Source organism: Crinia signifera, chromosome 3 (assembly GCF_055691185.1).
Source record: "Crinia signifera chromosome 3, ASM5569118v1, whole genome shotgun sequence".
Taxonomy (NCBI): Eukaryota; Metazoa; Chordata; class Amphibia; order Anura; family Myobatrachidae; genus Crinia; species Crinia signifera.
In genome coordinates this window covers 306744778-306760305 of record NC_139219.1, presented here as the reverse complement: position 1 = coordinate 306760305, position 15528 = coordinate 306744778, and the positions used below count along the sequence as shown (strand labels likewise).

Sequence of the window (15528 nt, the reverse complement as noted above, 5' to 3'; positions counted from 1 at the left end):
GAGGAGACCTGCAAAACATGCGCTGCGTGGGGTAATGAGGACCGAGTCCCCTGACCACTGTACTAGGGCATGCCGGGCCCGAAGCTTGATGAGCAGTGTTAAGGTGGCCATACATCAGAAAGATATTGTACCCAATCATACAATCTCAATTGATTGTAAGATGGATTGTATGCAGATTGTGTGCACATCTTACATACACAGTCATACAGCAGATGGATTGTATGACTGATTGTAAGATGGATTGTGTGTAGATTGTGTGTCCAAAAACCACCAAGGACTGCCGGGGATTTCAAGGGAAATTGTACACAATCATGAGCGCAATTGATCTTAAGATCGATCTTTCTGATGTATGGCCAGCTTTACACTTTTTTTGGTGTCCATGTCGTCATTCGGGACAAAAATGTGAAAACCCATGTTGACCTTTTGACCCTGTTGAACTTACGCTTGTCGATCTTTTTCATGTGTTGACCCGATGTATGTAGACCTTAATTTGGTCGTCCCAGTGGTGACCCGTAACTGGGGGGGGGTACACAGTCTAAAGTACATGTAACGTGTGTGTGTGTGTGTGTGTGTGTGTGTGTGTGGGGGGGGGGGGGGGTATGCAGTGTACAGTACATGTAAAGGGGGGGATATGCAGTGTACAGTACATGTAACCAGGGGGGGGAGATACGCAGTGTACAGTACATGTAACCAGGGAGGGATACATAGTATACAGTATATGTAACCGGGGGGGGGGGGATACGCAGTGTACAGTACATGTAACCACGGGGGGATACGCAGTGTACAGTACATGTAACCACGGGGGGATACGCAGTGTACAGTACATGTAACCACAGGGGGGATACGCAGTGTACAGTACATGTAACCAGGGGGGATACGCAGTGTACAGTACATGTAACCACAGGGGGGGATACGCAGTGTACAGTACATGTAACCACGGGGGGGATACGCAGTGTACAGTACATGTAACCACAGGGGGGATACGCAGTGTACAGTACATGTAACCACATGGGGGGATACGCAGTGTACAGTACATGTAACCACAGGGGGGATACGCAGTGTACAGTACATGTAACCACAGGGGGGATACGCAGTGTACAGTACATGTAACCACAGGGGGGATACGCAGTGTACAGTACATGTAACCACAGGGGGGATACGCAGTGTACAGTACATGTAACCACAGGGGGGATACGCAGTGTACAGTACATGTAACCACAGGGGGAATACGCAGTGTACAGTACATGTAACCATGGGGGGATACGCAGTGTACAATACATGTAACCACGGGGGGATACGCAGTGTACAGTACATGTAACCACGGAGGGGGCAATATGCAGTGTACAGTACATGTAACCACGGAGGGGGGATACGCAGTGTACAATACATGTAACCACGGAGGGGGGATACGCAGTGTACAGTACATGTAACCACGGAGGGGGGATACGCAGTGTACAGTACATGTAACCACGGAGGGGGGATACGCAGTGTACAGTACATGTAACCACGGGGGGGATACGCAGTGTACAGTACATGTAACCAGGGGGGGATACGCAGTGTACAGTACATGTAACCAGGGGGGGATACGCAGTGTACAGTACATGTAACCACGGAGGGGGGATACGCAGTGTACAGTACATGTAACCACGGAGGGGGGATACGCAGTGTACAGTACATGTAACCACGGAGGGGGAATACGCAGTGTACAGTACATGTAACCACGGGGGGATACGCAGTGTACAGTACATGTAACCACGGGGGGATACGCAGTGTACAGTACATGTAACTACGGGGGGGATACGCAGTGTACAGTACATGTAACCAGGGGGGATACGCAGTGTACAGTACATGTAACCAGGGGGGGATACGCAGTGTACAGTACATGTAACCACGGGGGGGATACGCAGTGTACAGTACATGTAACCAGGGGGGGATACGCAGTGTACAGTACATGTAACCACGGGGGGGATACGCAGTGTACAGTACATGTAACCACGGAGGGGGGATACACAGTGTACAGTACATGTAACCACGGAGGGGGGATACGCAGTGTACAGTACATGTAACCACGGAGGGGGGATACGCAGTGTACAGTACATGTAACCACGGGGGGGATACGCAGTGTACAGTACATGTAACCACGGGGGGGATACGCAGTGTACAGTACATGTAACCACGGGGGGGATACGCAGTGTACAGTACATGTAACCACGGGGGGGATACGCAGTGTACAGTACATGTAACTACGGGGGGATACGCAGTGTACAGTACATGTAACCACGGAGGGGGGATACGCAGTGTACAATACATGTAACCACGGAGGGGGGATACGCAGTGTACAGTACATGTAACCACGGGGGGATACGCAGTGTACAGTACATGTAACCAGGGGGGGGATACGCAGTGTACAGTACATGTAACCAAGGTATACGGTCATTAGCTTGACACACATAGGGTTGGCCACTGAAGGCTGACAAGCATTAGGTCAACTGGTTTCCTGGCATGGCGCCACCGATTTTAATTGTAAGCCATCTGGTCGGAAAAATCGGGTCTATCGCATTTGACCAAATCGCATGCAATGCGACGCGACCGACCCGATTTTACATTGGACCCAATGTTAAATGCCCCCCAGACCCCAATTTTCATTGTTTACCCACCCTGATGGGTCAAATGCCCCCCCATTGTTAACGCCACCCCACTATATAAAATCAACTCCACGCCGACGTGGATAGTGGGGGTATGAAAAGGTCGTAGGACGCGTACCGCCGCCCCTCGCGGGCTCGCTGCGCTCGCCACGCTTCGGGTTGGCGTTCATCGTGGGGGGCATTTGACATACCAATTACACATCAGGGTTTGTATACAATGAAAAATCATGTATGGTGGGCCATTTAACATTGTTTTCTATGTAAAATGGGGTCCATCGCATTGGTCGCATTGTATGCCATTATAATGGCATGCGATGGACCCGATTTTACAATTGTCGGGAAAGCAGTAAAAAAGCCCGAAATCGGTCGGTCGGGTCCCATCGCATACCTTAACTTAAGTTATGCAATGGGACCCGTGCTAGGAAACAAGTACCGTCGACTTTGGGAAGATCGACAGTGAAATGGTCAACATGGGTTTTTCATTTTTTTTTCTGTGCCGACAGGCGGTATTTCATGCCCTACCATCCACTAGGGCAGTGGTCAGGGAACTCGGCCCTCACAGTGCATGTTTTGCTGGTAACCCAGCAGGTGCACAGGTGTACTAATTACTCACAGACACATTTTATAAGGTCCGCAGGTGGAGTTAATTATTTCACTTGTGATTCTGTGAGGAGACCTGGAAAACATGCACTGCGTGGGGTAATGAGGACCGAGTCCCCTGACCACTGTACTAGGGCTTGCCGGCCCGAAGCTTGACGAACAGTGTAACACATTTTTGGTGCAGCATACTGCATATGAAAATGTGGAAAACAGGGTTTTTACCACATTTTTGTTTAGTGCATCTCGCCCATAGCCTGGTAATGTTCCCTCTAAGCTTCTTTTGCAAGGTGCCGCACTCTGCCCATTTTTGTGAGTGTCATTGTGCGCCCTTACGCTGCCCCTCACTGTGCTGACATGCTACTGATAACTTTTGGTGTGTGTCATCATGTGTAATGGGCAATATGGTGTGTGGTATAATGTGTAACAGGCATTAGTGTGTGCCATAATGTGTAATCGTCATTACGACAGAATATGTAATGGAAATATCAGAGTATACCTAGTGCAGTGTGCAATTTTCTCTGTTATATATATATATTTTTTTCTAGTGTAAATTTTTTATATAAAATGTTCCCGGCCCGGTGGTCAGCACCCTGCTCTAAAAATATCCTAGAGTGAACACTAGTCTGAGAAGGACAGATTTTTGTGAAATTTGGTAGGATGGTAGATGACATAAAGTATATTATACAGTTAAATACAATCGCTCTGGTATATGTTTAAATTAATTATTATTTTTCTTTATATGGTGACACAACGGATCCACAATGCCTAATTACAATGTTAATTAACGAATAAGCAAAACAGTGACTTACAGTTGAATACAGTAGACAACAAGTACAGGGTACATATACATAGCTATTAGCGTTCATTCTAGCACCTGCTATCTTTGAAAACCCATGCAGTTCCTGTTCCCTGCCTGGGGTGTCGCTGTCTGCTGTGGTGTTTCTAGCACAGGTCTGGTTTTCATACCAGTGCTGATTTACAGACCACACTGTGCTAGAAGCACTACAGCAGGCAGCGACAGCCCAGGCAGGGAAGAGGAACTGCATGGGTTTTCAAAGATAGCGGGTGCTAGAATGAACACTAGCTATATCGTGTGCCGGATATCCCCCTGACAGTCGGAATTGCGAAGGTCAGTATACCAACATCAAAATCCTGACTAATACCCCTTTTACACCGCTGAAAAATCCGGGTCAGCGGCGGGTCAGACCCGGATCTTCGGCGGTGTAAATCCCTAACGCTGTGTCCCTTTACACGGGACTTCTACCCAGGTCCTGACCTGGGTAGAACACGGCTAGGACCTGGGTAGAGGGCGGTGTAAATAGAAACGCCGGGTTGGATGACCCGGCTCCCATTTACATGAATGGGGAACGTCCAACCTGCGGACCGCAGCGTCCGCAGGTTGGACGGATTGTCAGTCTGACACTGACAGCCGGCGCTGCTGTCTGCTATACTCTGCAGACAGCAGCGGTGGCGGGGGAGGGAGGTGAATGGATTCCTGTGTGCGGGACCATTCACCTCCTGTCCAATGGCGGGGGTGGTGGGACAGGGGGCAGCCTAGCAGCTTACCTTAGTGCTGGGCTGCCCCCAGCAGCGTTCCGGGTACGGCGGCATCGATCGGCGCTTGAAGATGACATTGCACTGTCATCTTCAAGCGCCGGGAAGGGGCGGGAGGGGGGTGCGGGTGTTTAAGCCCGTCCGGTGTAAATGCCCCTAAACGCCGGGTCGCACCCGGCTTCAACCAGGGTCCAAAAAGCCGGGTGCGACCCGGCGTTTTGGTCTAAAAGGGGTATTACAGGGGCTATTCCCCCTCATGTTGAACCCTTCATGCACTTATCCTGCAGCTGGCAAGTTCAGACTTGTCTTGTACTGGTAATAAATGAATAAATAATAGTCTATCTCTCTGTGTTCTGCTCAGTCTGGGTTATGCCCAGTCTATGACAGTAAATAGGGGGTAGTAAATAACTGTGCACTCAGCCATATGTGGCCCGGTGTCTCCTGTGTGATAACTGTACCTTCTCTGCTATAACTGTACTGGCTCTAAACAAACAAATACCAATGTACATATCTGTCCGCATACATCTATCTTCAGTGAGCAACAAGTCGCGCTGCACTTGTTTGAGAAGGATGGCATTGGTATCCCGAGTCCTGACACCTGGGGGGGGGTGTAACAGGATGAGAGATTCAGAAAGTGAGAGATTTGGTAAGAAATGTCCAGGTTTTTTTTAAAGCGGCAATCATTTACACTGCTAAACCGGGTTGGGATCGTTTGGTCGAATGCATTATGGTCGAATGTCATTACATCGAATCCATTAGGTCGAATTGCTAAAAGGTCGACATGATTCTAGGTCGACATGGGAAAAGGTCGAAATGATTCTAGGTCGAAAGGTCATTAGTTCGACAGGTCATTAGGTCGACAAGGTCATTAGTTCGACATTGTCTAGGTCGACATTCACAAAGTCGACATGGGGTTTTTCACTGTTTTTTTACCTGAATGTCAACACAGTCGACATGGACACAGTTTAAAGTGCACTGCATCCCCTCGCATCGCTCGCTGCGCTCGCTATGCATCGGGCACGGTGCCTCGCTACGCTCGGCACACTATTTTATTCTCCCACCACGCCCTAGTTGATGGTAGGGCATGAAATACCGCCTGTCAGCACATGTCGGCTCAAAAAACAGTGAAAAACCCCATGTCGACTTTGTGAATGTCGACCTAGACAATGTCGAACTAATGACCTTGTCGACCTAATGACCTGTCGAACTAATGACCTTTCGACCTAGAATCATTTCGACCTTTTCCCATGTCGACCTAGAATCATGTCGACCTTTTAGCAATTCGACCTAATGGATTCGATGTAATGACATTCGACCATAATGCATTCGACCAAATGACCGCATCCCGCTAAACCAGTTTGATTTTGCAGTGTAAATGATTGCCGCTTTAAAAAAAACCTGGACATTTCTTACCAAATCTCTCACTTTTTGAATCTCTCATCCTATTAAATTTCACCCCCAGGGGTAAATATTCTAAAGGCCCCCATACATTAGTCCGGACCTGATTTACCCTGCAGCTCCCCGGGAGGGGACACACGATTAGACACTTGATGTGCCAAGTTTTGCATATGATAAATCGCATGCGATTTATCATATGCAACTCCCGGGGAGCTGCAAGATGGAGAGAGCAGGGGAGTGGCGGACGGGGGACACTGCGAGGAGGGCCAGTGCGGGGGACACAGGGGGACTGCTGACTGGCTGAGAGAGTACTCAGCCGATCACTGGCTGACCATTCATTTGTATGGGCTTTTTTTTTTTCTTGCAGCACTGACAGATCCCTGCTCCGGCTCTCCGTTACCCTCGCCTGTGTCCTCTGCGCCTGCCCTCCTTGCAGCCGGTCCGACCTCCCAACTCCAATGACACGGGACCGCACATTGGGTCTGACGGGGTGTCGACATGCGATTTGGGCGATTTCACTTCCCGATCCATAGGAATCAGTTAAAATCGGGACCAAATCACATAGTGGGCCTTAACCCTTCCTTCCTGCAGCCTAGCCCTATCCCCCCCTCTGCAGCCTAACTGCCCATCCCCCATCTTAGACTCTGTCTATCATTTTCTAGGGTGCAATAGGGAAATGATAGACAAAATCTGATTTGTTGCTATAGGCAACGTCACCTTTTGTTTTTTTTTAATTTTTAGTAAAATGTACCTGTTTATGTCGTTGTCTCTTGGTATGGAGCATGTGAGCTAACCGTAGGAACATGAATACCTAGTAAAGGCATTTGGTACTATGTATTATCTGGGCTCCCATGTTAAATGCACCCCATTTTTTCATACCCCTACTATCCAACTACGCATGGAGTTGATTTTATATAGTGTGGCGAGCGCAGCGAGCCACCGTGCCCGAAGCGTGGCGAGCGCAGCGAGCCCCGCAAGGGGACGCGGTCTCATAAGAAAAACGGGAGCCCAGATATTACATAAGTACCAGGCATTTTGTTCGCCAGTGTTTTATGTCACTTGTGTGTTTGTAATTTACCAGTGTTAGATCATTTCTTTCCTTTTTTCTTCTGCTTTAGTTTTTATATCTTTAACAATCAACAATGGGTAAGAGGAAGGAATCGAGTCCGCTGAGCACTGCCGGGCACAATAAGAGAGCGAGGCCAGATGACGAGCAGGAATGTAATACATCCTATGCTGTGCGGGAGTCTCAGTCAGTAAGTACACGGAATCTGACACAGCCTGTATATCACAGTGGATATGTTCTGGCTGGGTCAGAGCTTTTCGTTAACAAACCTTTACTGAGAGTCCTAATACGGGTGCCCTAATCATAACATATACAGGGGCGTATTTAATTGGGAGCTGGATTTTTCAAGGCAAATAAATCTGCAGACCTCACACTAATTCTGAAATACCACATGTATGCATGCTCCCATACCTGTGCTATTCAGCCACATTCTAGGGGAAAAAAAGCATGCGGTCCACCCTCAGGTGAGGGGGTGCAGGAATAGGGCTAGTGCCATGTGGGTGAGGAGGAGGAGCAATGGGTGCAGGATGAGCGGTAATGTAGTGTGTACTGGATACGTTCGGTTGGTCGACAACACTAGGTTGAAAGGGGTCTAGGTCGACATGGCACAAGTTCGTTGTGAATGTCGACAAAGTGGACATGGGCAAAGTCAACACAGCGAGTGGTATTGTAGTTTGTATGGGGAAACTTGGCTAGCATACAAAGGTTAATTACATATTATCTAGTGCTAGCATCCATGTCATCCTCTGGCAGGTACAGACTTCAGGAGTAAGAACAGATTGTAGGATTCTGGTACACTGGGTCAGATGTATTAAGCCTGGCGAAGAGATAAAGTGGAGAAAAAGTGGAAGGATATAACCCACCAGCCAATCAGCAGTGTTTGAAATATGACAGTTGGAAGTTGATTGGCTGGTGCGTTAACTCCTTCCAATTTTTCTCCAGTTTATCTCTTCACCAGGTTTAATACATCTGCCCCAATGACACTAATCAGCTTTGTCTAATTAATGTGGACTGTTGGGTAGGACCATAGAAGATGCCAAAAGTGGCATGTAATATGCAGCATTTTGGACAAGTAACGTCAGTCCTCCCACCACATCTCTGTAACCGTACAGGGGTGAGGTATGTCCTATGTAACAAAAAACACCCTCTGGGGCTCCCCAAGACCAGTCACCAGGATACATTGTTCATTAGACCCAAACATCAGGGAAGAGGCCGAATTCGTGCCCGTACGAACAAGACTGAATCGACCCTTCTGTTCTTTATGTTATCACGGGAGCTGTTAAACTTTGTGGAGCTAGCAAGTGGGGCAATGACTTGTATAAATATCTGAGCTGTTTGTAGTGGCAGACCGTATTACTGGTCCTCTAAGAAGAGGAGGATGAATATACTGTATATCAGGGATGAACAAATATCTTTAAAATCTAGGAGCCAGGATGAAAGTGTAGGAGCCAGGATGAAAGTGTAGGAGCCAGACAAGCTGAAAATAGGGACAGTTCGTGCCGAAGGTGCATGGCAAAAATTCACACCGTAATACCAATTACACATGTCACACCCCCAATACAATTTATACCACATGCCATAATGCCCATTACATGATAGGCCACACACCATTTTACATATTATACCAAATTTCATAATGCCCATTACATATACTGTACCAAACGCCATAATGCCCATTACAAGTTATGCCACACACTGTAATGCCCATTACATATAATACCACAAGCCTTAATGCCTATTACATATTATGCTACATAAGTTCCACTTGCCTACATTTATTTATTTACAGTGTCTTATATAGCGCAGCAGATTCTGTTACAGTGTCTTATATAGCGCAGCAGATTCCGTTACAGTGTCTTATATAGCGCAGCAGATTCCGTTACAGCGTCTTATATAGTGCAGCAGATTCCGTTACAGTGTCTTATATAGCGCAGCAGATTCTGTTACAGTGTCTTATATAGCGCAGCAGATTCCGTTACAGTGTCTTATATAGCGCAGCAGATTCCGTTACAGCGTCTTATATAGTGCAGCAGATTCCGTTACAGTGTCTTATATAGTGCAGCAGATTCCGTTACAGTGTCTTATATAGTGCAGCAGATTCCGTTACAGTGTCTTATATAGTGCAGCAGATTCCGTTACAGTGTCTTATATAGCGCAGCAGATTCCGTTACAGTGTCTTATATAGTGCAGCAGATTCCGTTACAGCGTCTTATATAGCGCAGCAGATTCCGTTACAGTGTCTTATATAGCGCAGCAGATTCAGTTGCGCTTTACAATAGTAGACAGTGATAAAACTAACTGGGTAACAACAGACAGACTTGGAGGTAGGAGGGCCCTGCTGCAAGCTTACAATCTATCCTACATGCTCGATGCCAGGGGTTGCATTTTCTGTCAGGGGTAAATGCTTGTTTCCTTGGGGTTACATGCTCAGCCAGGGGTAAATGCTTGTTACCATGGGGTTACATGCTCTGCCAGGGGTACATTGCTCATTGCCATGGGGGATTATCCCTCCTCAATACCATTACAATCCAAGTTAATGGCAACAGCCAGGCAGAGCGGTGGACAACCAACATGGCTGTACGAGAGCAGGTCCGCCATGTCTATTTCAAAGCTTGCACCAGATTGCAAGTCAATAGGAGCTTGTGGTTCGACAGCCATTCAGGAGTTACCACTGCTGCTCCAGATTGGCTGCCGAACCGCAAATTCCGATTGGCTCGGGTTTTAAAACAGGGGGCCCGGCTGTCATACAGCCGGGTGGGTTGTCCACTGTTCTGCCCAGCTGTTACCGCAAGTGCATCCGGCCAAGACAAGATTCAGCTCCCTCCACCCAAAAAAGCAGAATCTGGTCACCATGGTGACCTGGCCCCAGGGGTGATCCTAATTTATATAAAATGTGTGTGTAGATATAATCTCATGTTAATTCATTATGGTCATGATTGAAACCAGGATGGGGAACCTTCGGCCCTCCAGCTGTTGTTGAACTAAACATACCAGCATGCCCTGCTACATTTTTTCTATTTGGCCATGCTAAAAGTGTTACAGAGCGTGCTGGGATGTGTAGTTTAACAACAGATGGAGGGCCGAAGGTTCCCCATCCCGGATTTAAACATTTTATTATTGTGATGGCCTCTGCCCTGGTTCTTTTTGATGCCAATGGGCTAGAAAAAATGTTCACATCACATCATCACGCTCTTGTAGATCCCGTATTCAGTGTCCCTTTGTTTTGTTAGAGCACTGCAGAAGTTGGAATCATTGAGAGCATTTCGCTGAAGAACTTCATGTGTCATTCCATGCTCGGACCTTTCCGATTTGGACCAAATGTCAACTTTGTCGTGGGGAATAATGGAAGTAAGTTGTGAGTAGGACTAACTCGGTTCTGTTGCGGAGTCAGCTACACATGGGGTGATATCCTCCGATCCATTCTCATGACTTCATTAATAATACAGGGGGACTGGAAGAGCCATAAAGTGCCCAGAGAAACTAGCAAGTGCCAGAGAGTTTATATGACCTAGTATCCCGTTTATTACATATATCCTAATGATATGAGTTCCCCATTGCACTTTCGGCCTGGTAACAAGTATGGAAGATACTGTACAGTGGCCATGGACATATCGCATTGTAATCCTCCCGTAACAATTCCTGGTACAGGATTACTAGGGGTACGGAACATTCAAGCAGAGAAGACAGATAGTTATGTGTCATTGGGACAAGGAGAACTTCAAATGAGTCAATTGTTTTCTTTATCAGGAAAAGGGAAGGGTAATTGTGGGTAACATTGACCATTATGGTTCTAGGTACAGATAGAGCCATCCTCATCTAGACCTTTAATAGGATTAAGTGAGTAAAAGGATCACTCTGCCAATCCTCTACTGCATTGTTCTATGTATTGTATTGCAGCTGAGAACAATAGGCCTTGGCTATCCAGAGAAGGCTGGCTGGGGAGGGAGTATTTAGAGGTCATAGAAACATATTTGTTATAGTATATATTATATAAAAGCAAGAACAATGTGAAAATGTTGTGTAGAACAGTTCAGAACTAATACTACAAAGGGAAGGATAAATCAAAGCTTATAAAGGAAAATAGAGAACCAATCCGCTCCAAGATAGCATTTATCAAGTACACTATAAAAAGCTAGGAAGAATCTGATTGGTTGGTGTGGGCAACTGCTCCACTTAACCACTCTATAATCAGCGGTGTCAAACTCATGGCCTTACAGCTGTTGTGGAACTTCATGTCCCAGCATGCTTTGCCACAGATTTTAAATAATGGATTGCTAAAACTGTGGCGGGGCATGCTGGGACGTGTAGTTCCACAACAGCTGGAGAGCCATGAGTTTGACACCACTGCTTTACATGATCTGATACAACTCCCATGAAATAGCTGACACCAGGGGAGTATTCCCATACAGAATGTAAATGAATGACTTACCTTGTAGTGTATTTGTTTTTTAGGTGGAAAGAGCGCCGTTCTGACAGCTCTCATTGTAGGGCTGGGTGGGAAGGCTGCGATCACAAACAGGGGCTCGTCAATAAAAGGATTTGTGAAGGACGGACAGACGTAAGTGTTACTGGTGACCAGGGGTTTTGTCAAACCTTTCGTGTGCAGTAGAACTAGTTCCCTTCCTGCTGGCTACATCTCTGTTTGGACCTGATTTCACCTGAGTCCCATGCATTGGGTATGCAATCATGTCCACTGTCACCATCTGCTAGTACGCTGACTTGGATGCATCTGTGCGACCTCTCCGCCACCAGCAGTGTGAAAGCAGCCGTCTACTGTTTTCAGCGCTTGCACCAATATAGGCCTGAAACAGGAGCTTCACCTAAGATTGGACTTCTCTCTGCCTATGCTCCGCTCAGAATAGGACGCACCGCTGTGCACATGCCCACAGCAGATTTATTCCACAGACACTCCACTCAGTAATGCCAGTCCTGCCACACTATCCATTGTAAGTAAGTCCAGATGCGGGTGCAGCCTGTTTGTATTGTGATAATCTGAGAGAAGTTTAACGCTGGTCAACCACAACTCGCTTAATCATACTATGGGCCTGATTCAGACCTGCGCGCTGGGCTGCAAATGTTCGGAGCCCAGTGAGCAGATAGACACACAGCCATGCACATTGGGGGGGGGGGGAATCATTCACCATTGAATAATATTACCCCTGCTCCCAGCGCTGAGTAAGCCAGAACTTACTCCGCGCTGTGAAGACCGTAGGGAGAAGGAAGCCACTGATGTCGGGCCTGCTGGAGTGCCCCAGACAATGCTGGCGGCATGCCCACAGGGTGTCGACCACCCTGCAAGCAGCAAGCGAAGGCTAACCTTTGCTCGGTGCCTTCAGGTGGATGGCTCGCGCACTGCTTACCGTACACATGCACGAAGACAGGAGATCGCACGTTGACATTTGGGTGTTGACCCAGACACTGCCTTTGATCCATACCCACAGCAGCCTGCTAATGTCATGTCTGCCATTTGGAGAGCACTGATGTCACTCATTAACGTTGGGCTGCTGTACATGTTGCAGTTAGTGGGACAATTGCATCAACCAACTGATGACTCTGAAGCAGAACCCTCATTGTACAGTGCTTATGCGGTCTGCCAGGATGAGTGTAGATTGGCTAATGGGTAGAGCATCATGACTGCCCATTGTATAGAGGCGGCAGCACAGGCCGGTAATGATCGGTAACAATAACACATTACTGTAGTTGTTGGCATCAGCCTGTGGCAAAGTGTTATTGCCAAACGCAGATTGTGTAATTAGGTCAGAGAAGGTTGTTTCATAATTCAATGTTATATTGTTTAATCTCTTAAGGGGAAAACAGTTGATTCTCCCCGTGGCCACCCTGGAGGGTTCCCAATGGATGAGTTCAGTTGTTGCTGTGCTCAGGTTCACTGAGCCCCGTGGAGAAACTTTTCTGTTCGCATCTCCCTGTTTTGGGGTGAAATGTGCTAAGTGATCCATTTGGGCACCCAAGCGGTACTTTCCAGTTCATGTCCGTTCATGCTCGGCTTATCTTGGAGCAATTAAAAAAATTATTAAAGAAAAATGTCACCCCCCGCTCCTCCCCCAAGTGTTTTAACCTTAATGGATTTTGAATCTGGTCTGCCCCTTACAGAACCTATGGTTAATGGATGCCCTCTCTCGGTTTCAGCTCTGCAGATGTTTCCATCACATTGCGGAACAGAGGACACGATGCGTTCAGACCTGAGGTGTACGGCGATTCCATTATCGTGCAGCAGCATTTCACTACCGATGGCAATCGCAGTTACAAACTGAAGAGTTCTACAGGTAAATGGTAGCGCTAGTTACACATATCCTTTGTTACACTGCTATAGATTGTAGAACCTGAATGGGTCACCCTGGCAATAACATGCGGCTAAACAACTATGTATGCTGGACGAGTGGCGGCTGGCGTGTCAATCATACGCAGCACTGTGAACATTATCTATCAGAGTGTTGCATGGAAATAGAATAATCACGTTATTTGCACAATGAACTCACTTTTTCACGGTTGTGGGTTCCTGCAATATACTTTGGCAGATTCAAGAGTCTGTATTTGTGATTTACTAGCAAAGAACATTACTGAATGCAGTTTTATTTTCTTCCCCAACAGGAGCATTGGTTTCCTCTAAGAAGGATGAACTTACAGCAATCCTCGATCATTTCAACATACAGGTAATTGTGTGGTTGGTTACAATCCAAAGCGGCCTCTGCTAATTATAAATGAAAATAGGAGTGTTGGCTAGATCTGATAATATACTGGTTTACTCACTTGGTCAAAAGAAATATATAAAATACATTAAACTATATGAAATACTTGAATACTGCTAGGTAGCAAGATGTATCAACTAAACCACATTAGGTACTAGTTGATAACTGAATGACCAGATACATGCTCCTGGTATGTGCAAGTAATGGTACCCACACACAGTGCAATTCTTTGATGCCTCTTAAAGTTTTTGGTTCAAAACGCATTGCGTGTAGTTCATATTGCACTGTTTATTTAACTTGTGATAAGTTCTGTCTCCCCGTACTGTTCCTTGGTACAGCGCTGCAAAACACTTATGGCGCCTTATAAATAAAATTGTGGCTGTTGCGCTTTCCTCCATGTCCTTTCATTTTGGGGGGGGGGGGGGCGCAAGTTTGCATACTTAGCCCCTGTTGGGATTCTGATCACTGTGATGTCGGCAATCCATATGCATTTCGTTTTATGCACACTCTGGACAAGGATCATTTTTGAGAAAAGTTATTTGATCCTTCGCTTTTGCCTGGGAAACATTACGATCCTGTAGTTTTTTTTGTCGTTTGGTGTTCTAGATAAATAACCTTTTTGTATGACAATGTATCCAATTTTATATGACGTACAGTAGGTGTTATCCAAGAGGATTGGTTGCGAGTGTTTATTGTGATCATGTAATTAGAATCTAACAGTACTTCGACAGTACTTTCTCCGGTCACGTGTAACGTGTATGATGTAGCCATTTATTTTACCTTTTTTGGGTTGTTTTACTTCTATTTTTGTTTTAAGTAGGAAAAAAGCAAATGTGCTTCACTGCTATGTCTTATATATTTAATCTAGTATTGCTTGGAGCTATACTCTTGTCTACTCGTCCGACTCTATACTCATTGTAATAATAATTATCATTTGAGACAACTTGTCTTTAAAGCCATATGAATAGGATGGGAATACTCACTTCTCGAAGGCACCCTAAGATTCCAGGGTTACCCAGATTGGACTTTTTCTGACATTGCAGCAGAAATACAGAATGGGGTGCTGCCAGAAGATTAACCTCCAGCAGCCGCTTATCAGAGGGACCTCCTGGCCCCTCGTCACCTTAGATACCCTCCCAGTGTCTACTGTGCAGCCAATCACTGCTGATCGGGTATTTTGGCGGCACACGCCCACTTGGCAGATGCAGAGAGTTGCAGCTGCCAATGGGAATATAAAGCCAGGAGTCATAATGTTTGATTGAACGATGTTAATGGAAATTGATTTTAATATTATTTCTCTGACATGCAGCAGGGACCACTGGAATCACATCGGGTATTAGAGCTGGGAATGCTGGGAGCTAGGCACTTCTTAATAATAATTAGGGGATACTGGCTCCTCCCCTCTAAGACCCACAATCCCCCAGTGAGAAAATTGTGCCAGGGAGTTAGGTCACAGTTTTTTCTGCTCCTGCACATTTTTCTAGCGTTGGCTTTACAATAGAATTTTTTACATCTTTACTTGATAGAATCCCTTCCCCACCTACTGAAAGGTGTGGGT

The 15528-nt window shown here is 46.5% G+C and overlaps 1 protein-coding gene across 2 annotated transcripts in view; it reads left to right on the top strand.

Moving 5' to 3' along the window:
- Positions 1-15528, top strand: part of SMC6 (structural maintenance of chromosomes 6) — a 70512-nt gene that overhangs the window by 1711 nt on the left and 53273 nt on the right. For both annotated transcript variants that reach the window (XM_083178578.1, XM_083178577.1), the window contains exons 2-6: positions 7316-7453; positions 10494-10611; positions 11716-11821; positions 13411-13547; positions 13873-13934. In XM_083178578.1, coding sequence (XP_083034704.1) covers positions 7340-7453; positions 10494-10611; positions 11716-11821; positions 13411-13547; positions 13873-13934 — 537 coding nt within the window. In that variant the 5' untranslated portion in view covers positions 7316-7339. The remainder of the gene's footprint in view (positions 1-7315; positions 7454-10493; positions 10612-11715; positions 11822-13410; positions 13548-13872; positions 13935-15528) is intronic.